The sequence below is a fragment of the Alligator mississippiensis genome, chromosome 11, assembly GCF_030867095.1.
Source record: "Alligator mississippiensis isolate rAllMis1 chromosome 11, rAllMis1, whole genome shotgun sequence".
Taxonomy (NCBI): Eukaryota; Metazoa; Chordata; order Crocodylia; family Alligatoridae; genus Alligator; species Alligator mississippiensis.
In genome coordinates, this window is record NC_081834.1 from 45,051,616 (window position 1) to 45,073,326 (window position 21,711).

General features: G+C 45.4%; 1 protein-coding gene across 6 annotated transcripts in view; it reads left to right on the forward strand.

Annotated features, from left to right (window-relative positions):
• Positions 1-20,723, forward strand: part of CELF6 (CUGBP Elav-like family member 6) — a 208,737-nt gene extending 188,014 nt beyond the window's left edge. For all 6 annotated transcript variants that reach the window (XM_019499316.2, XM_019499323.2, XM_019499321.2 and 3 more), the window contains one exon: positions 8,770-20,723. Coding sequence is in view for 1 of the 6 variants with exons in the window: in XM_019499323.2 (XP_019354868.2) it covers positions 8,770-8,792 (23 nt within the window). In the remaining 5 variants the exon portion in view is untranslated. The remainder of the gene's footprint in view (positions 1-8,769) is intronic.
• The last annotated feature ends 988 nt before the right edge of the window (positions 20,724-21,711 follow it).

Consider the following 21,711-nt stretch of genomic DNA (forward strand, 5'->3'; position numbering starts at 1 on the left):
TGTCCAGCTTGGCAAATCCTGCAGCAGATTATTCACCAGCACTAATGTGAATGTTCAGACAAGCTGGTTTCAGTTCTGCTTGTGCCCATTTTGCATTTGTTTTCTGCAGATAACCTGGCCAGCTAATTTCCTGGCAGGGTAATAGCAAATCTTAAAGGGACTAGAGGCAAAAAAGCACAGCCAATTTCATACTTATGCCAGGGGCCTGATTCTAAGAGTTATGTTCATCCAGTCAAAGGAGAGAAACAAATACCATGTGACCGACAGATGTCCAATGGAGACATCTGAAGCTGACACACTTGAAGCAACACACACAACATGCACACAGCCCACGAGCAAGCCAGTGCCTGAAATTCACATGCATACAAGATGCAGTGATTTATTACACACTATGACACAAAAGCTATGGATGCTGTGATTGGTTTGCTGACTGAAATCAGGCTCAGACAGAAGTCAGGTCCAGTTTTCCCAGGACCCTTTAGAATAAAAGATGCTGCATCCACATCATGATCATAATGGGCCCATTTTTAAATCAGCCTGTGATCTGGGGGTGTGTATTTGTAGGAGACCAGCTTTCCAAAGCAGCTTGTGGGCCTGGTTTTCAGAAGAACTGGAAAGCTCTGCCTCCTGTTAACTTCTGCTGGAGGTGAGGGTCCTTCATTCGTTTGAAAATCAGGCCCTCCAAACCTCAACCTGGGTACCAAAAAGGGATTCACACCCCCTTACTCTATACCTCATTAGAGGCATTTTCACACTGGGGAAAGTGTGGCTAGGGTGAGTCGGGGCAGGGACGGGGCGTGCGGTGTTTATTGTCCCCCACTCCCAGGCTCTAAGCATCACATTCAGTTGGTTACATCTGTTTGTCTGCTGAGAGCAACATCAGTCAAATGGAAGCTGACTGTGCACATGGGCGCTCATATTAGCCACAAGGGACTGTCACGTGGCGGCAAACACTTGATCGTGTCCATGGATTTCAAACAGGTGTTTCCATGGAGGCTCTTGGAGAACTCACCCTTGTGTTCCTCCTATTAGCAGCTGAACCCAGGGGAGAAACCAGCCCACTCCAGGCTATGGGCCAAGCCCCCTCATGGGACATTGTGTCCCTGAAGACAGGGATCGCCATAACCCCAGTCCAGCCCCTGGCAGGAAGCAGTGCCTGGGCTCCTAAGTCCAGCTGATGTTTGTGATGGGTCCCCTGAGGCTGGGAGTGCAGTCAGCACAGGATTCCACGTGGGTTGTCAGCAATTCTGCACCCAGACCCAAGAAGGAAAATGTGACCAAAGTGATTCAAACCTTAAATGGTTTTGGGCAGGGTCATGTCAGGTGTTGGCCAAGGTTTGTGTACGGTTTCTCCAGGGAGAAGTAGCTCCTCTCACCTTTCCTCCAGCATCTCAATTTGTCTCCTCCCCGCCTTTCCATGATCTACCCTGTCTCATCCCCCATTGCACCCATGGTAAACCCTGCATTGTGACCCTGTTATGTTGTCCTTTACCAAGGTCATCATGCCCACCTGGCCCTGCATTCTGTGCCGGTTCTCTTCCAAGCTGGCTTCCTTTCTTTCTTACCCTCATGACTTTCTTAACCTTCTCCCCAGACCTAACATGACCTCCCCACATATGCCATGTGCCCTCTATCTTTTCCTTGACCCTCCCTGCTTTGTCCTGTGCTCCTCGCTCCTCCCCTCTGCCCACTCTCAGTGCTTGCTAAAAACAAGCCAGAACTACACAAATCAGACCACTCTGAAATACAGTGCATGTCACCTTGTCTTGCTTTAATGCCTCGTTTGGCTTTCCCTTTGCATATCGTCAGCTGATTTAGTTCACATGTCTTATGAAGGTGCTCAGTTCTTTGGGCGGAGGGTGGTGTCTCTTTAAATCTCAGCAAAGCACCAAATAATGGTGTGGACTGATGACAACAGCAATTGACTTTGCATCTGCAGTTCCTCACCAGTGTGAGCCTTTGCATTGCAAGCCCTGGACCATTTTGGGGCTGCATGCCCAACTTCCTGTTTATCAACCTGTTTGGTACAAGGCTGCACAGGGGGCTGTGACATACCCTTCCACTATAACCTCCCCCTAACCAGCCTTAGTTCCATCCCCAGTAGTCTTAGGACCAGCATTCAGGTTATCTTCATGCTGGACTTGGACTTCCACTTTTCCTTGTCTTTTGATATCATTCACATGTTTGCTGGAGGATTTTGAAGACGTGCTCAAGAGTGCCTCAGTTTTGTAGTAGTTCAATTAGTGTAATAGTCAGAGCAGGTTGGATGGTTGCACTGTATAGCTCCTTTCTGTGCCATGGTGTTCTTGTCCACACTCTTTCACTCCCAGATCAGTGCCCATTTAAAACTTTCATGTCTTACGGTGATGTGTCCATAACAGGCCATGCAGGGGAGAAGGGTGCTCCCTTTGTGCATTTGCTAGATTCATCCCCAGGCTAGCCTCAGTCAGGAGTGATAGCTTAAGCATCTATTAATGGAAAATGCCCTAAAATTCTATCCAGCTTTTGTACACCAGTAGCCTCCAAAGAACTGACCTTATTTCAATCTGGATCCATCTCAGAACCAAAGTGGCCAAGGAAGATTCAATGAGAGAGCAGCTGTTTCATGATCCTGCCATCTTCTCCATTAACAAGTCTCAGTGCAGACCCATACACTCTCCACTAGATCAGTACCAGGGACCATGGAGAGCTCAGCTCCAAGCACCTATTGATGGTGTGGGAGTGCCTGCCCTTGCCTTTTTGGATCTGGTCACTAATGGTGTGATCTGTCTCTGCCCTTGTTCTGTGTAGATCTCAGAGTCAACACACCATACTCTAACTCTTCACCTGGGAGTGGAATATCACCCCTGACATCATCAGATCCCAAAGGCCGAAGATCTCCTTTGGCACTTCTTGCCTTGATGCCTCAGATTTAATCCATGGGCCGCCAAGGTAGCATTAGTGACATCTGAGGTAGGATCAGAGGAATCATCCCAATGGCTTTTAAATCTATAAGCCCCCCTGCAAGACCAGAGCTAAGATGAGAGAGAGGACCATCCTTCCTCTCCTCGCACCTTGAAAATGTGTATCCAGGATGGCTCTGAGGTTATAGTTAGTCTTGTTCTTTGGATTTCTCCCTCCCCTCAAGATTCTCATAGAGACCACTTGCATTCATCATACCTTGGGGCTTCTGTGGCACAAAGGACATTGTCTGCTCATCCAGCCAGAAACCATTCCCCTGAGAGGACTTCTGCTAAGCGAACTGTACTTCACCCATCTTCAGAGCACTCTCACTGCATCTCCCTGAAACCTGCTTTTCTCTTTAGTGACAAGTCTAAAGAATGATCTTTGGAGTCTGGAAAGGTGGTGGAGGAATCAGATGACCCTAATGATCCTTGCAGAATCTTCCCCTTCTCCCTTACCAGAAGGAAATGAAACCACACCATCCATGAGATGGCAAAGGAAGGCGGAATGGACCAGGGGCTGTGGGCCTTTCTGGCAGGAGTACAACACTCCGGAGTGGTCAGAGGTCACAAAGCCTCTTCAGGGTCAGAAACCAGGCAAGACTGTTCATATAAACAAGGGACTTTTCACACTAGCCAAAGACTTCTAGTCCAGGCTGGCTTCACTCCCTTCCGTGACCTAGGGAAAGTATGCTGGAATATGGAATGGTAAAAATTAAGACAATCTTATTCCAGCATAAGATCAGGGGAATGAGGGAGGCAGCTTTCTAGGTAGCAATGGCCAAGTACAGTTATCTAATATTTGCTGACTCTCCAACCTTGAAAAATGATACCTAGCTCTTCTGTAGTATTTTCCTCCATGGAGTCTAAGAGTTGTGTTTATCCAGTCAAAAGAGAGAAACAAACACCATATAACCAGCATGACATGCACATCATACATGACTCAGGTTGCAAGCTGTAGTGTTTTGGGGAAAGGGTGCATATTCTTTACCATGTCATTCCTGGAGCCCCTTACCTGCTGGAGAAAAACAGGCCACGCAGTAGACTGGAATCAGAGAGTCATGGCTATCACTGTTAGTGTCTGTTGCCTTCTTCAGTAAATTGGCTATCCAAGATGGTTGTGGGGGGTCTTTTTTTTTGGCCTTTGAAGACAATGTCAAATAACCTCCATATTGTGTAAGAGCTGGCAGAGATCCTGCCTGTCTCTTGAGTTTATTCCTTATAGACTAAAATAAGCCTCTCCTGTACTCCTCCAACCAATCCTGCTGCTTTCTTGGGTCATCAGAAAAGTAAAGCAAAACAGGGGTCATTTTGCTGTCTTACACCAGTTTTTCGCATTAATTTCTTTTCTCTGTAGTATCAGATCTAGAGTCTGAATGTGTGTTGTTGCCTGTGAGCCTTTGGTGATTTCCATCTTCCAGTCCAGCTTCTGTTCATCCTATTATAAAAAGGTTACTCCAGGGTAGGTCATGTCTATCCATCAGTATAGAATCAGTTAGGAGCTTCAAATACCCTTCACTTGAGCCTGTCTGACTGGGCTTCTCCTTACCACCTTTCCTACAAAGCTGCTTTCCTAGAAGCCATTACATCAGATATGTGGCCAAGGTAAAAGAAACTCATTTATGGCTATCTTCCTTTGATGGCATCTGCTGAGGATAATACAGTCCTGCACCCATGCCTTGAATACTTCCATGAAGTGATTTCCGTTAGACTGGTTAAGATGAAATTCTGTCTCTTTCTTCCCTCAACATCATGACTCACCAGATGAAGTGAAGCAGCATGCACCAGGTATTGAGAGGGTATTGTGTTATACCTGGAAAGGACAAAATCCTTTGCAGATTTTCAGGGTTATTGGTGGTACTTCAGAACAAGTCTAAGAGGAAATCAGTTTCTGTTCAGAGGCTGTATAAACAGACTAGACTCAAGACTCAACTCAGACCAAGCAGTGATTTATGGCCAACTGGTCAGGGAGCCTTCAGGCAATTTCCCAGAGCACTTTGCCTGCAACTCTGAACATTGCAAAGCAGTTGCCTTGAGTGCCATTCACACAAGACTGTGTTGACTAAGGTGCTAATGTTGAGAGAAAGTTCTTCTGAGCTTTGTTTAATGAAGGATTATTCCTCAGCCTTACTCCAGTGGGTTGTTAGCTGCTAGTCAGTTTGCCAAGCATGAGGATCTGCAGAGACAGTCTCAGATGGAGAAAGGATACACACCTGTAACTAGTCTTTCTGCTGCTGGCTTATATTCCACCATCTCCATCCCTTCTGAATGGGTGGAAGGGCTCAGCAAATGAGCATATCTGTGGAGCCATACATCTGGGTGACATGATATTAGGGTTTGTGCCTTGCATCCCTGAGGGTGGGCACTTCAGAGACAGTGAATAGAGAGCTTCAGGTGAGTAACCTTACTTCATTTTATTCAACCTGATTTCCTTGTCCCATTCATGTTTCCATCCTTTCATGATCAAGCATTCTAAGCCTAGTTACAGCATGAAGTCTTCAGCTACTTTTACCTGCAGTCTAGGAAGCATGAGACTGGAACCCCAATACATCTGGCTACTCCTTGCTGGTCAGTAGGTTGCAAAGTCATGACCAAGCTTAGACAACTGTTTGACTTCATTTCCCCAGTCCTAGTTGCCCAGCTAGAGAGACAGCATGTTTCCCTCTCCGACTGGCATGCTTTGGGAAATGGATTTTTCACATGCTGCATGTAAAACTGGAGTTCTGAATGTTGGCCCATAGCCAGAGGCCACCAGCTGCACCTAATTTGTGAAAAATACATGACTTGCAACTTCCCTTTGGGTAGAAACATGAAGTTATGGATTGGAGAGACAGCCAGTCCCAGCATGCTTTGTTCAGCCTGGCAATATGGCCTCTCACATCTAGAAGGAACATGGCATGCCAGGCCCTAAAGGCTATGGCTTACACGGCTGAGCTAAAGCACTAGTGTTAAAGCATGGTGAGACTGCTTACCTCTCACTTTCCATGCATGTGAGCGGATCAGTCAGGGAGAGTCATTTTCCTGCTGGTGCTGACAGCTGGGAAGACTGAGCAGTGGTTTTCATAGCCCTTTATTAAGTATTTAGCAATGTTTCCTGGAAGAAAAAACTGTAGCATACAACCTGGAGTATTCCTTTGCCACCTGCTTCATGTTCAGAACTATTAATAAGCTGGTCTTGCTGTCTTTATTTAAATATTTTTTGTTGTTGTTCAGTGTTCAGTTATTTCAGCAGAGAAACAGTGTCTTGAGAAAATGGATTTAGGGCCTGGCCACCTGCATCCTATCCCCAGTTCCACCTCTGATTTACTGTGTGATCCTGGGTAGATCAGTTGCCTCCTTTGTGCCTCATCTTCCCTCCCAGTGAGCAGAGTTAGAAAACAAAAACAAGAAGCTGTGCATTTCAGAGTTGCATACATGACCATTCATGGCAGACAAATAATACATTTGCACATATATTTTCCAGTGGGATGACCTTGCCAGCTCACATCCAGTCAGGGAACAGAAATTATACCATTTATCTAACCAATCACAGCTGAGCATTATGGAAATGAGTAATTGTAGCCAAGCTGGACAATACAACATTCTCCAAAGGTATTTGCAAAATAAATCGAGACACCAAAATAAATCCAAACATTGGAGGATATTCAGAGAGATGTCATAAGTTTAAAAAGCCCAAATTCATCAGGTAACGTATTCATTTTTAGTTATTCCCATAGCTTTAGCAATGGGGACAATAACACTGATCTCTCCATAGGTCCTGAGTGAGTGTCAGTTCATGTGTACAAAGCCTTGTGAGATGCTTAGAGGGAAAGGTGTTCGAGAAGGGCAGACATTGTTATGAGAATCCTCAAAGGCACATTTTCTATTCTTGATCAACCACAAACAGGAATGAAACTGAAAAAACTCCATCAAACCAATTCATCTTTTTTTATGTTTTGTTTCCTCCAACCCAACCACTACTGTACCTAACCAGACCAGGCCAATCATTGCTCCAAGATGGCCCCACAGTTGCCTAGCAACCCTCTAGCTGTTATGGGAGACCCAAACAAAATCTGTCCCTCCCAAATAAACCGAAACTGTAAGTGACTAACTCATGTTGTCATCGTCCTCTGCGATGACGCCATGTGGCCGGTTGTTACCTCGTTGCATGACTTGACGTTGAGTATTTGGTATCTCTCTCTCTCTATATCTTTATTTTTTCTGTATCAGTTCTTTTGTTTTGGCGATTGTGAAGTGCCGTATTGAAGCCCATGGTGGATAGTTATTGGAGTGCTGATTGGTCAGTCTTACTTAGTTGTGACCTTTGACCCCTTGAACACCACTTCCTCCTCCTTTGCCCGTTCTTCTTTTCTCTCTGTTGTAATGTAACAATATCTGTATGTGTGTTTCACCTGCATTCACCATATGGCCATGATGACTGGGGAACTGTCGTGATTGTTATGGAATCACCCTTGATTTTGATAGTATTTCTAAAAAGAAATGGTTTTCGCTTAATTTTAGTTAGACATAAGAAGTCTTTTATTTCCCTTTCTTTGAATCACCTTTTTTGTTTTTTACTTTGTAAAGTAGAATCTCAAAAAGAAAGAAAGAAAGCACTCGGGGATATCCCAGATGTTGATCCTTTGCTCTGAGTCGGAACCTGAAGTCTTGCATTTGTTTCCTGGATCTTCCTTCCCATCCCATGCAGGAGGGAGTTCATGGAAGAAAAGCAGAAAGTGACAGCAGAACTTGAGGGGCAGAAGCTGGGGATTTTTAAAGAGTCTATAAGAATCTGGTGTCCACTGCAGAGGGTTTATAACTCAACTCTTCACCCAGAGCTATTCCATCCTGAAAAGACATTGGATTTCCCTGCAAAGCATTCTGCTTAAATGAGAAGGGATAAAGCAGTCAGCTTTTGTGAATCCTCAAAGCTAGGAAGCCTAAATTCACAGTAGGAAAAAGTGCTAAATGAAATTTGCCAAAGATGCCTAAGTCTAAAACCTCAGTTGATATAATTGCATTGACTTCACTGGAATTTCACCAGCAGAGAATTTGGCTTCTAATGTTTCTTTAATGCAGGACATTTTGCAGAGACGTTAAACTAAAGGTAGTGACCTAGCTAAAGGGCCTACATGTTTCCTCACCAGTCACACAGATGCTCCTCCATACCACTTAACTAGTTAATGAGGACCCCAGAAAAGTTAGATATGTGCTGGACTTTTCATATTCAGAGACCTGGCCTCAAATCCAGCTTCACTTCCAGGTGGCAACATGGTAAAGGGAACTCCATTTAACTCCTAAAAGACATTTCTCCACATGGCAAAAACAATCATTTGTATAATATGAAGGAGGTCTGGTTTCAGGTGGACCAAAGACTGGGACATCAAGGGGAGCTACAGGTCGGAGCTGAGGTGGGGACTGAAGAGTGCATTAGCAGAAGAGTTGGTGGGTCAAGACTGAGCTATGTTCATTGGCAGATCTGAGTAGGGAGCCCATGGCTGGCAGAGTGAGGGCACTGCAAGTCCAGACTGAGGTGTACTATATGAGAGGAACCCAGGTCTGGAGTAACAGTGGGTGTTTCAGCTTAGGAGGGAAGAGCACTGGTGGAGCTGGTCGGGCAGTAGGGCTGTAGGACATCCTTGAGTTGCCTGAGCAGAGCTGGCTGAGAGAAAGGAACCCACATTAGCAATGTGACTATCCAGTAGTGCCCCATCCTCTGCTACCCTAGTACTACAACTCAACATGTGTCAAAGCCTTTCCCAGTGGGCTTCTCTGCATTTTATGTCCAGTGGCTTGGCAGATCCTCAGCTGGCTTAGCAGATCTAACATACCCTTTGCTGTCTTGCAGGTTGGATGCCCTGCAGCGTTTGAAGAGTATTCCCCTTTTCCCAAGTGCAGTATCCAAACTTGTAACTCTCTTTCTTTGCAACATATCATGGATGAGGAGGAGGAGGAAGAAGAGGAACCAATGGAGGAGAAGAAACACCGGTGAAAAAAAAGAGAGCCATTTCGGTTGTATCTTTTCTTTTTCTTTTTTAATTTTCCAATCGATTTTGTTTGTTTCTTAACAAGAAGGGAAGGAAGGACGAACAGACAAAAGGAAGAGAGACACGATGTTGGACAAAGGAAACAGGTGCAAAGATTTGCTTAAACTCTGAAACGGCGGCTGCTTGAGAAGACTTTGTGAATTCCTCATGTGGAAAAAGGCAGGATTCTTGAAAGGGATAAAAAACAAACCAGCCCAGGATTGTCAGCTGGGACAGCTCAGTTGCGAGGACAAAAACCTACCTTTTTAAAGCACTCATTTGCTGCTACAAATTTCAAAGGAGGAACTAGGAAAGAGGCTCCAAACGGATATAAACCAAAGCCAGTGGGAATGGACCAGGCTTGTATGTTTCACCTGGATAACGTTTTGTTTAAAAGGGAAAAAGGAATTGATTTTTTTTTCCACATCTGGCTGGAAAAAAACAGAAAAAGAAATCAAATGATAAGAGGATGTTGGACTTAGAGAAGATATATATAAATAAGTATATATATATATATCTATATATATATATATCTATATATATATATATATATATCTCCCATGGAGCAGGGCGGCGGGATCTGTTTCTCCCCGCCTGCTTGTCACTGGCACAGGGACATAGGATTACTTCTTTCAAGTCATATCATTCCTTAGAGTTTAGGGACCAAAGGACTATTGCTTTTTTAAATATATATATAAATAAATTAATTTAAAAAAAAACAAAAAGAAAAGAAAAAAGGTAAAAGTATCATGTAAAAGCTGCAAGCATTTCAAAGAGAAACACAAATCAAGGTAACTAAAAGGAACTTTGTTTGCAGTGTAGTGTGTTCCAGTGGCCTAGTGACTGCATAGGTGGTAGGAGTTCAAAGGAGTAAGTAGCTGGGGAGTTTTTCTGGGGTTATGGAACGTGGAAAGATAGTATTTCTATTACAGCAGCCTCTTCTCCCCTCCCCTCCACCCACCCAGCAAAACAAAAAAAAAAAAGGGAATCAAAGTTCGTGGTGCACTAAGAAAACTGGTCAAAAGACCTGATTTTATTTCCCTGAGGAACATCAAAGGAAAATCATTGCTTCTGAAATTCTTCACAAAATATTTGGACTTTCAAGAGACAAACTTGCAGTGAAAGCTATGGTTTGTTTCTAATGGAAGCATCCAGTTTCTCCCCAGTGGTAACATTTCACTGTTGGTGCAGGTGCATTTTGCATTTAAGAACTTTCGGTCAACATTTTTTTGACCAGTTTTTCATTTTGTGGGAGTGATGAGGAGGGTATTGCAACTTTAGCTAGCTAACAAAAACATTTATGATCTGATTCTCATCTCATTTATGCTGTGTATGAGAAGAGAATCAGACCCATCAACCTATACCTGCAGGGCCAAACCCAGCCCCTGGTTACACCAGTGCATTAAAGTCATTCATTGCATTACCAGCATAAGAATTTGGCTCAGAAGCTACAGATAGACTGAGATCTGTGAAACATGAGTATCTAATGCTCTAGCATGAGGCTTTATTAGACTATGCCAGACACATATGTAAAGCATACCACTTCTCCATGAGCTCACTCACATATGCAGCATCTCTCCTCTATCCCCTCACCAAGACTTGGCTTTTCTGTCAGAAAGGGTCAAAAATACGCATCAGGATACATCTGCCCCTTGAACTTATCTCACTGATAGCTGCATTGCCCAAGGGAAATAACATGCCAGTTAGTAATATCAATTTAAATATCAAGGGCTGGATTCTGCACTGATTTACACCCTCTGCCATTCCAGCAGAGACAAATCAGCCTGCATGGGGCAACCATCTAAGCTTATCTTGACCCATCAAGTTTAACTGAGGTCATAATTCATCCCTGAAGTAACTGCAACAGGCCACCTTTCCTTCCACTTTCATTGGTGTTAATCTAGAATAATACCCATGAAACCTATAGCTATATTCTTGATTTACAGGCAGTGGAACTAAGAGCAGACTTGATTCAGTTGACTTCAGTGGAGGCACATGTGGACAAGTTAGGATATAGGTCTCTAGGAGGCTGTTGTTACACAAGGATTATGAGGAATAATCCAAACCATCTGTGTTTCCTCCTTCTGGATGCATGGTTACTTACACCTCCTTCTTGGGGTTCACAACATAACCAAGCCATCAGGATGGAAATATAGCTTCCTGTGGTCCCTGGTGGAAGAGTTTTGAATCTGTGATGAGAGGGATGAACAGACTCTGGGTTAAGTCCAGCCAGGTAGACCTCCAGTCCAACTCCCCTCAGTCCACAGGCAGTCCACATTTGCCTCATCATCAGGTTCAGGTGTTCAGGCCCACTTTCCAGGCTAATTCCCCATCCCTATTCCATATGTCCAGTACAATAGAGGCTCCTTCATGAAAGCTAATCTCTGCCTTCCCTCACTTCCAGGTGAAGTTAAGATACCACACACCAAACAGACTAGAGGGGGACCAATTTCAAGACCCCAGGAGACTCAGTTTCCTTGTGCCATCGAAATGTAGAGAGTCACAAGGAGAAAACTTGTTCTTACTGGAATCCATTGGAGTTTCACCATTGACTTCAATGAGTCCAGCATTCACTGTAGCTGTTAGGACCAGAAGGGGCAATTATGCTCTAGTCTGACCTCCTACATAGTAGAATTTCACCCGGTTATTTGTCTGTCATACCCAATAATGTAGTAGATTTGTAAAAGCCAGTGCCCCGTTTCCCAGCCAACCATACATGCATGTAGGCATACCACTCTGTTCCCAACAGAGACTCTGTGATTATCTCGGTTTTGGCCCTTGACTCCCCTTCTTTGAAATTCTTAAAAGTGGCTGACTTTATGTTCCATTCCTCCCTGCCACTGGGACAGCCTTTCCTTTGAGTCAAGAGGCCCTTTAAAATTCCACTTGTTCTACCAGCAGGCATTGTCCTTTTTTTAACCTGGACTTTCTTGTAATTTGATGGCATTACCCCTGCATAGCAGGAAAACCCTGTAGGACAGATGGGATCTTCAGGGGGAAGGAGGACTGTAGCGCCTGTGGGATCCTCAAGGAACAGGCATGTGGTTTTCCTTTCACCCATCTGCTGCTTTTCTTTCCTGTTGCCATAAGGCATCAGTTTGTGCCTTCCCATGTGCTTACCCCTGCCACCATGAGCTTACCCCTGCCATCCTGAGAACAGATGGAAGGAATCAGGCTAACATCCACAAAGTGAAATGATACAGAATCTAAAATTAGATAACTGAGTTGTGGCCCAGTGTCTGCTCCTGGGGGATGAGGGAACATCTCAAACCTCAAGGCAGGCATCTTTGTGGGATGGCTCAGTGCCTGACCCCCACTCTGCTTTAGCTCTCTGAGTACCCATTAGCATGTGAGTACCTTGCATTCCCTGCAGTCCCTATGAGTACCACTCTGGGTGTCACCTTTCAGAGGACCCCTTGGCATGCAGTACAAAATCCATCACCATGGTCTGTAGGGCTTGGGTTTGTAAGCATCCCTCAATCCAGACCCACCTAACTACTTGCTGAGTCACATGATATGTTATACAGCAGCTAAATGCCAAATATAGACACATTCAGACTTGTTTTATTCAGTTGCCCACCCTCTTTATACCACCAAAGCAGTAGCTTGGATTCACTTTGCCCTGCAGGAGGACAAAGGCAGCATTTATTCTCCAATTAATTTTTTTTCAGGGCTAAATTAGATGGCACCTTGAAATAATGTAGTGTGTGGCTGCTGTGGAAGGAGGAGGGGTGTTAGGCACTGCACATACATAATGTTTTCATAATGGTTAGAGTGAGGCATTAGGTGCAAAGACCCAAGGGCATTGTTCCAGATGCTACTTCATGGTCAACGCATGAGATTAAAGATTTATTTTCAAAGTCGCTTATCCTTGCCATGCCATGCCCCCATTCCCCTATTCAGAGAACAAGGATAATAATTGATGCCTATAACACAAGCAGTGCTGTACAGCATAATTCATTGGCTTTTGCCAGCTGGTTTGAGATCCTGGGGTGGAACACCTTGAAAACGATCAGTATTATTTATTCTGTATCAAGCAGATACTGTAATGTGCCCTCCCATTTAGTAAAACTAGAATCATGGACCCAAAAAAGAGCCCTCCCACTCCATAGTGTTAAAGCCAATTAGTTTCATGTTTTATAATAATTAAACTAAACTAAATGGATTCTATTAGAGCAGAATCTGTCAGTCCCATGGACTGTTTACTACTGGCTTTGCTGTGTGTTAGTGCTGACTCATCATATAGATTGCACCCAGGGTACGGGGAGATTGCTCTCTGAATGGGTAAAGAAAAGTCACTGTGCCACCAGCACCCCCCAAGAATGCCATTCATGGTATAAAGTGGCTGCTGCTATTGAAGATATTAGTTAATGTGGAGCTAGGTGGTCCGTGGAAACAGTCTGAAAGTGGGCAAAGGGGCCTCTAGGGTAATACAATTTAGACAGGGATGTTCCTGCCTTGAGCAGGGGTTCGGACTTGATGACTTCCCAAGGTCCCTTCCAGCCCTATTTTTCTATATGAAGCCCAGCATCCCATAAAACCTTCTCACTGTCTTGCTTTTCTTGTGCCAAATGCCATGATCCATGGGGTCAGTGCTGCCAGAAACAATGGGTTTCTAGGGGTTGCCTCTCAATCTTTCATTGATTTCTGTTCACATCCCTAGAACTGTTTTCTGCCTTACAGTGCCACACTCCAAAGCATCACACCAGAGCCGCAGTACCTGCTTCACAGTAGAACATAACCTGCCCCTGCCTCTTAGCACTGGTGTTTACCCCATCACACTTGCACCTTGATGATTCTCCCTGAGGCCTGCAGCTACCCCATGAGGGAGAAGGGCTGTGCTTCTCTGAGTAACATCAGTCAAGGGCCAAATCCTGATGCTTGTTGCACTTGTGTAACCCCACCCCACTTTGTCCTTTGGTCTTGAGTGACCAATTTGCGTGATGTCACAGGATTCTTGTGGCCCATGAACAAGCTGGCCAAAGCCTCAAGGGGAGGAGAGGAGAGGAGAGGAGGTTTGAGGGGAAATTAGGGAAATGCCCAGCCAAAGGGGATGCTGGATGCACAAGGCATGTGAGGAGACTGGATGCGGCTAGTGCCCTTCACAGCTCACATTCCATGGTTCAGTTACTGGGCCACTGGACTCCTTTTTCTGTGATCCATTGTTACATTTCCTAGTGGTTTAGAACAGAATGCTTTTGTAGAACGTTAGCGTTTAATGTAGGATATTCCCTCCGTTTGAAAATGAACTAACAAGCAAACAAACAAAAAAGACAATCGACTTTAGTGATCATGTGAAAGTGACTTTTTTTTGTAAAAAAACAAAACAAAACAAAAAATTATGTACAACCGAGGGGCTACAATCAGCAAATGATACTCATAGTACAAGGGAACGGCATGTTCCAAGCTCTACTTCAAACAGCAGACCGCTGTAACGAACACGGGACCTGGGAGGTGCGACAGCCCTGCCGCTCCAGCTGCCTACGGGAAAGTTAACGAGTGGCCCAGTCCTTGCTCTTAGATAACTGGCCTGAGAATTCAGTGGCTTCCTCCCTGCCCATCTGCCCACTTTAGGACTCGGCACTCAGCATACATGTTAGCTCAACCAGGCTACTTTCAGAGGCATAGAGTTGGATGGGTTAGACTCTGTGCAATCTACAATAAAGGCACTGCAGTCCCAGGAGAGCTACGACCTTAAGTTTTAGAATGGAATTTACAACTTACGATCACCTGCTAAAAATAGTTGTTTAGACCAAAAGTCAAGGTACTGCAAGCAGGTCTTGATTATGCCTCATTATGGTGTTTCCTAAAGCCACATGCCTTTGCTCATAATGGGGGACTAGCTACAGAGTGCTTGAGTCATGTAATCAGTATGTCACCTATTACCAAAAGGTAAGAAATTTACTCACAGGACAGAGGCCCTGGTTCTCCTCCATTTTGCACCCTGTGTCGTAAATGACTGTAAGACACTGCCCAGCCTGAATGGTCACATCTTGCATCCATTTGGTCACTGTGCAACAAGAGACAAAAGATATGGGACAATGGAAACTTGGGCCTGCCATCTTCAGACCAACCACTGACATGAACCACTACTTTTAGTTCCTTGAATAAGGCAAACGCTTTTAGTTGTTAAATGATTCCCTTAAATTACAAATTTTGGAAAGGTTTTTTTAAGTGTCTTGGGACAGTGTTCTCTTCTGGTGTCCCATTGCCTGCTATTTTGGTTTGGAATAGCTGCCCACGAAGTTTGGGAACTGCTCATCTCTAAGTGATGGCAAAGTGAAGGGGATCAGCTTTGCTAGCTTGTTCCACTCTGGGGACTGAACAGCAGTGGAGAACAAAGAAGTAAAGGCTCTACAGGATCTGTTAGGCAAGGCCTGACATTATGGTAGAGAGAAGTAAAGCTAGCCTGGCTATTCACTGTCTGAAAACAACCTAGTCTATCAGCTTAGGACTGACACAGACAAGAGCTTTAAGGCATGTTATTAGCTTAATGGCTTGGATGCCACAAAATAGGAATTCAGCCCAGGGTAAGAACCTGACTAAAATAGAATAGGAATAGATGTGAATAGTTGGTAAGCAGTAGACACGGAGCCAACAGAACAGGGAGGCTTAGACAGTGGGCCTTCAGATCTTTGGAATTTTACCGACTATCCCAACCCCACAGAAGTCTTGGGAGGAGAACTTCTTGTGACATGCTTTGAGACCATGGGATGAAGGACGCTTTCTGCAAGAAGATGATTACTATTTTAAAGTTCCTCTAAGAATTTTAAATCATACCTTTAATTCACTGGTCAGTGATTGATCCTAAAACTCTTTTTCATATCATTAAGGTCACAGGCTTTGGTAATGCTGGATTCCCTGGCAGGATGGACAATCCAAGTGTAAAAGGCCAATTTGCCCCTTCTCTTCCTTAAATTTAGCAGCAGAAGAATTAAATGGGAGATTTCCAAAGGGATCTAAGAGGCACCTAATTTTCTTTGGCTTCTGCCAGGAGTTGGGTGCATAGCCCCCTTAAGGCCCTTTGGAAAGCTCAGCCCAAAAGAGCCTCCCTGAAAGGCTAAGACAAGAGCTGAGGACCTGCCCCATGAATTGCTTTCTGTTCCATTTTCCCCAGTGGCATAAAAGAGAAATGGAAACAACTAAGCTGAGGGCAACCGGAGGGGTGAGAGCAGCCAGAATAAATAATGCAGTAATGCTCTAATTCCAGCCTTGAGCTATCTTGCTTGGTGCAGTGTTTGCTCTGCCATCTCCTTCAAAAGCCCTGCTGATTCTCCAGCACCAAAGTAAGTTGGACCAGACCATGATGTGACCAGGAGGTGTTGTCTGAAGGGTTCGTGGAACACCTTCATCTCAGTGTCTTGGACGAGCTCTTTATTTTCAGCTCACAGATTTTACTTTCTAGCAGTTGCCTGCAAACGTGGTTTCATTATTGGTTCCCTTCAGTGGAAGAGATAATCTTTTCCCACCTCCGTCTTTGTATACCTGCCAGGACCTACAGCCCCTTGTTCTGTAGCTGAGGTACCAGTTGCTTCTAAGAAAGAGGATACCTTCTTGCCCAGTGTGAAATAGTTTCTATAATGTCTTATGGAAGGGTGGCTGCTTGTTCATAGCCACATGAGACCTTGATCTGGGTCCTCAGCTGGTTTAAGTATGTTTAGCTTCATTGAACTGAATAGAATTGAATTAAGTGAATCCCATGGAATAATGCTGATTTACGCCAGCTAAAGATCTGGCCCTGTCTTCTTCCCATCCATTTTTCATTATGAAGCAATTGAGGTAAGGGCTCAAGCAGGCAAGTGAATGAATTGGCCGAAAACATAGAACTAGAAGCTACTGGATTCTTTCTTGACAACATCTGCAGTAAGATGGTGGCCAAGTACCATCCATCCCTCCTGGAAATTCCAGATGTGGACTTCCAGCCGGATCCTGTCCATTCAAGGTGGCTGTTAATGGGGGTTTGAGAAACAAGCAATTTTTTGTTTGTTCCTAGGATTACAGGAACTTCTGTAGAAACTAGAGCAGGTCAGCTGAAGGATTCAGATGGAGCTGCCTGGAATTTTCCCTCTCCATTGACTTCCTCAGAGGTACTGTCCCACTGAGATTTATCCAGCAGGAAAGTGAGAGCAGGATCAAAACTGAAAGGTTTCCACTTTAGGATCCTCCAGTATTAAAAAGCACTCAATTCCAGGCTAGACTTAATGACGGAAAGGCAGTGGCATGGTTAATTCATAAGCGTCATTCATCTAGTCACACTGCCCGTACAGCCCTGAAAACAGAGGGTGCCCTTTGGAGCTGAAACTGCACCAGCATAACTCCATTAACAAGAACTATTCCTCCCATCCCACAGGTGTAAATCAGGAGTAACGTCATCAAGTCAGTGCAGTTAGACTACTTTAAAACCAGCATGACTGGGAGGAAGACTGGGCCAGTAGAGGGCTGCACAGGCTGTACAGGGCTGTATAGAGGGCTGCACAGCACTCGCTCCAATGTTCAGTGTGTTGAATATTAATAGATATGTTTTAAGAGAACCAGTAGAAATCTTGATCTCTGCCTTCCTCTGATGTCAAGGGACTCTGAGGGCAACAGTGACATCAGCTCCTTCTGAACTAAAACAGAGATGGGCAGGTTGTAGTTGGAGGAGGAAGGGTAGAATGGGGCAAAGTTGAGCTGTCAGGATGTTTGCCCTCTTGCTTCCTGGATCCCATCTGCCTACAAAACACCAGTCTAAGATGCAAATGCACTGGGTCCTGGCCGGGCATCAGCAGTCTTGCTCCTAGGGCAAGATCCTAGGTGACAGGCATTTGAGACTCAGCTAAATCACAATGACAGACATGCCGACAATAGCAAGCAAGACTTAGGCCAGCTTATCTTTCCCTTTGGGATACTTTCCCCAGGCATCTGGAAAGGGCTGTGCGACAGTGGGTCTGCAGCGCTGCTGTGTGTGCGTAGAAGTCTTTATTACTCTATCCTAAACAATGCTCTAATATTGCCTTCATTCTGCAGTGCAGTCACCCATGCCTGAACTCTTTTATCCTTGAGCCTTGGCAGACTTCTTAAGGAACATGCTCAGGAGAATCAAAATCTGTCTGGGAGCCTCCTGGCTGGCATTACAGGGCAAGCCTAGAACACCTTTCACAAGAGGATTTCCCCCTCTTGAGTATTATGAGGTATTAATGTCACAAGAGATGCAGGGGCAGGACCGGTCTTGAGCCCTAGATGTTAGAGACAGGATGCTAGCCAGTGCACTCTGCCATTATTTCCTGATAGGGTCAAATGGCCACATAAAGGCGTTGTCTTGGCTTATCAAACCCCATCACTAAAGGTGCCATGGTGGGTCCCAGGGAACTCACATAATCAAAAGCAGCCCATTCATTGCAAAGGGCTGCAACAAAAGAATTTCTACATAACACCAAATTACAATTTTTCTGAAGGGATCGATACCAGTACTGAAATCTGGTGGGAATCTCATGGAAATACAAGGCACAGCAGCCACTGCTAAGGCATGCAGGGCTGTGACCTGAGCTTGCCACCTCAAGCGGCCGTGTTCCTGTCTGGTGTAAAGTTTTCAGATATGGGGAAAGAGCCGCAACCGTGATGATGTATGGAGGACCCAGTCCCAGCCTGGCCACTCTGCTCCCAGCCTTATTTTCATCCTGAGCATGGTCCCTGTGATTGGTAGGGGGGGCATGGTACTCCCGGGCTGCCAGACCACCGCTGCAACCAGGATGGTGTTACAGAGACTGTCAGTTCAAAGGTTCTTTCTGCAGAGTACAAGCAGAGGCAAAGAGACAGCAGCAGGGGTGGGTGGGCAGGGGGGACAGATGAGCACCTTACCCATGGGTGATCTTGCCCCACCTTTTGAGAGTGGCAGTATTTGAAAAGGGGAGGAAACAAAATGGCAGCCAAGCCATCACTGTGCCCCACACCCACCAGTTGCGCTGTGAAGGGTGTTGCAGGGTGTGTCACGAGACTCGGGTTCCAGTCCTGGCTCTTTGGCAAGTCATGTCACCTCTTGGTGCCTCAGTCTTCCCATCTGTTGAATGTGGATAATGGGTTTGTACCATTCTTTGAGATCTCCCAGGAAAGGCACTACAGACATGCAAAGTATGATTATTCCATGGTGCACTGTACAGTCTGACTGCCCTTTAGGGCATAAGGGCAAGGGCTGGTGAAGAGAGGGCTATGCACAGGTGACCATTTTGACCCGTGATCCTTAATGACTCATGGCCTGGCTTCTAGTTCCACTAGGGTCTTTGGAGACATCCTCACAGTACAGTCAAGCAGGAGAGTAATTATCAATCCCATCCAACGTGAACTACCAGCCCTTGGCCCAGTCAAGCACAATGAGCTGTCAGCACCCAGCACTGACACCTCCTATGGTGTGAGGAGAGGTGCCATTTAAAGGCTGTGTCTATACAGGCACATCCAGTGAGATCAGGGCTCCGGGCTAATTTGAGGACATGCTGTGTGGGAAAGCAGAGCTAGCTGCTGCAGCAGAGAAAGCCCCATCCTCAGAACAGGGTTTTGACTCCCCTCCTCTTGGGCACTTCAGGTTGTCTCTCGTCATCCACACGGAGAGTGATCCACCCCAGCCGACCTGGGGCTCCTCGGGCACCTCGGGGCTTGCCTTGTATTCCAATACTGTACATTCCAGTCGATCCCCAGGGCCATTCTGGATTGGAGCATGAGGATCTCGAATTGCTTGGGATCTGCCCAACTATTAAAATGACATAGCAGCTCCTACCCAGCAAGAACCGCTCCTGACACCACTGTCATGCGACTAAGGTGAGCGGGCATGAGACCTGGCCTGGAGGAGAGGGGCATCAAACCCTCAAAATACATGTTAATCTTCAAGTCTGCAATTGCAACTAACTGGTATATTTGGCTACAAATGGAGACTCCTTAGAGGGAAAGGGGAGTATTCAAAATTATTAATCACTGGGAGATATGCAAGCCTTGACAGCATTTGTGTAAATGCAAGCACGTCCTGTTTTGGCTTCTCTAAACAATATCAATCTTCCTCTACTTGTACTGAATGGCATCAGTAAAAGTTGTATGTGTATGTCAAGAGCTGGCTGGAAAACATAATGGATTTTCAGTGAAAAAAAAAAACCAAACAGCAAAAAAATCATTTCTGTCACCATTCTTCACTCAGTATTTCAATTTTTCATTTTTTTTTATTTAAAAAATAAGGGGAAAATCTGTTTTGATGAAATACCAGATTTTTTTTCAGCAAAACTAGACATTTTTGTGAGGAAATCTCCACTTGGTCAGAAAGGCTTTTCAGTGAAACACAGTTGACCAGCTATAGCGTGCATTTGGTTGTCTCAGGTGAGAAAATCAGGGCTAGATCTGCAAAAACTGCTCCAATGGCCACAACACATCTCCTCCACTCCCACTGCTGAGGCTTTCTCTAGGATGAGGCATACCAATAGGATGATGTGACAGTGCCTAGTTAATGCATCAGGACCTCCATTGCACCGAGCATCATACAACAGCAGAGCCAAAAGACCTGGTTCTGTGTTTATGCAGTCAAGAGCCACGGGCTATACCAGAACAGCTTTGCTGTCCTCCCCGATCTCCCTTGCCAACCCCTTCTAGAGCCAGAGCTGGGGACTGTTCTGTCACCATGAGATTTATCTACTGAAACGACCAGCTGTTCTCTTTGTCTCTGCTTACCCATGATTGCCAACTAGCCACAGCAACTGTATATAATATAGCATATTTTTTAATTCTATTATTAACTTTCTTTATAAATCATGGTTTAAAACAATGCAAGTTATTTCAGTGGGTTTGTGCAACAAAGGAGAGTTTGGAATTCCTTATCAGAGATCACTGCTGGACCAAGCTGCTGGGGAGAGGTGAATGGGAATTATCTGCTGCATATTTATTTGGGGGTTGGATTATTTGGGCGGGGGGAGGTGGAGGGAGGGGAAGGGGGGGCTATTTTTTTTCCTCCTCCAGAGACTTGAAATCCTTACAAATATGCCCATTTGGGAGAGTCAGCCCTCTAGCCGAGTCTGTTCTGTTGGCAAGCACGCCCCGCCATGAGTCAGAGGCAGCCAGAACCACAGAGGCAGCTACCTAGTCTCATTCAAAAAACCAAAAAAAATGCCTTTGTAGGCCCCATGTCTCCCCCATGAGTTTGGGGTTGATAGACGCTGACAACGGGAGAGGAGAACATGGATGATTCAAATGCTCTGGAGTGTTTAGGTCATGGTGCAGAGGGTGGCAGGGGGGCACTGGTCTGAAACTCCAAGGTTGCACTTGGGTTGCCCTAGAGGGGCTGGAGAAAGGTGGGGTTGGCACACAACCCCTCGGTTCTTGATTGAAGGTGTGTGCTTAATTGCAAAGAGGCAGTCTGCTTTGCCATCGCCATCCCTCAGCTGGGCTGTGCTCATGCAGGGTTGGACAGGGGCGCCCTGTCCCAGAAGCTCTTCTGTTCTCACCTTCTTGCTTTTTCCCCTTGGCTCCATCCCCACCGTTTTCATTGAGCACAAACACAGCAGTGACTGCCATATCTAAGGGCTAATTTTTTGCTGCCATAGCCTATTGCTACCTTGAAGGAATGACCAGGACACCTACAGGCGCGTTCTCAGTGTAAAGCTACCTCTGACATAAAGGCTGCTATCTCCTGGCTGTGGTCCATTGCACCACCCATGACAACACCCCCTTGCTCTCCAGCTGCCCTTCCCTGCTTCCTGCCAGCTGCCCTTGAAAATGTTCAGGCTCTGTTGCCTTCCTCTTGAAGGCTCATTGTC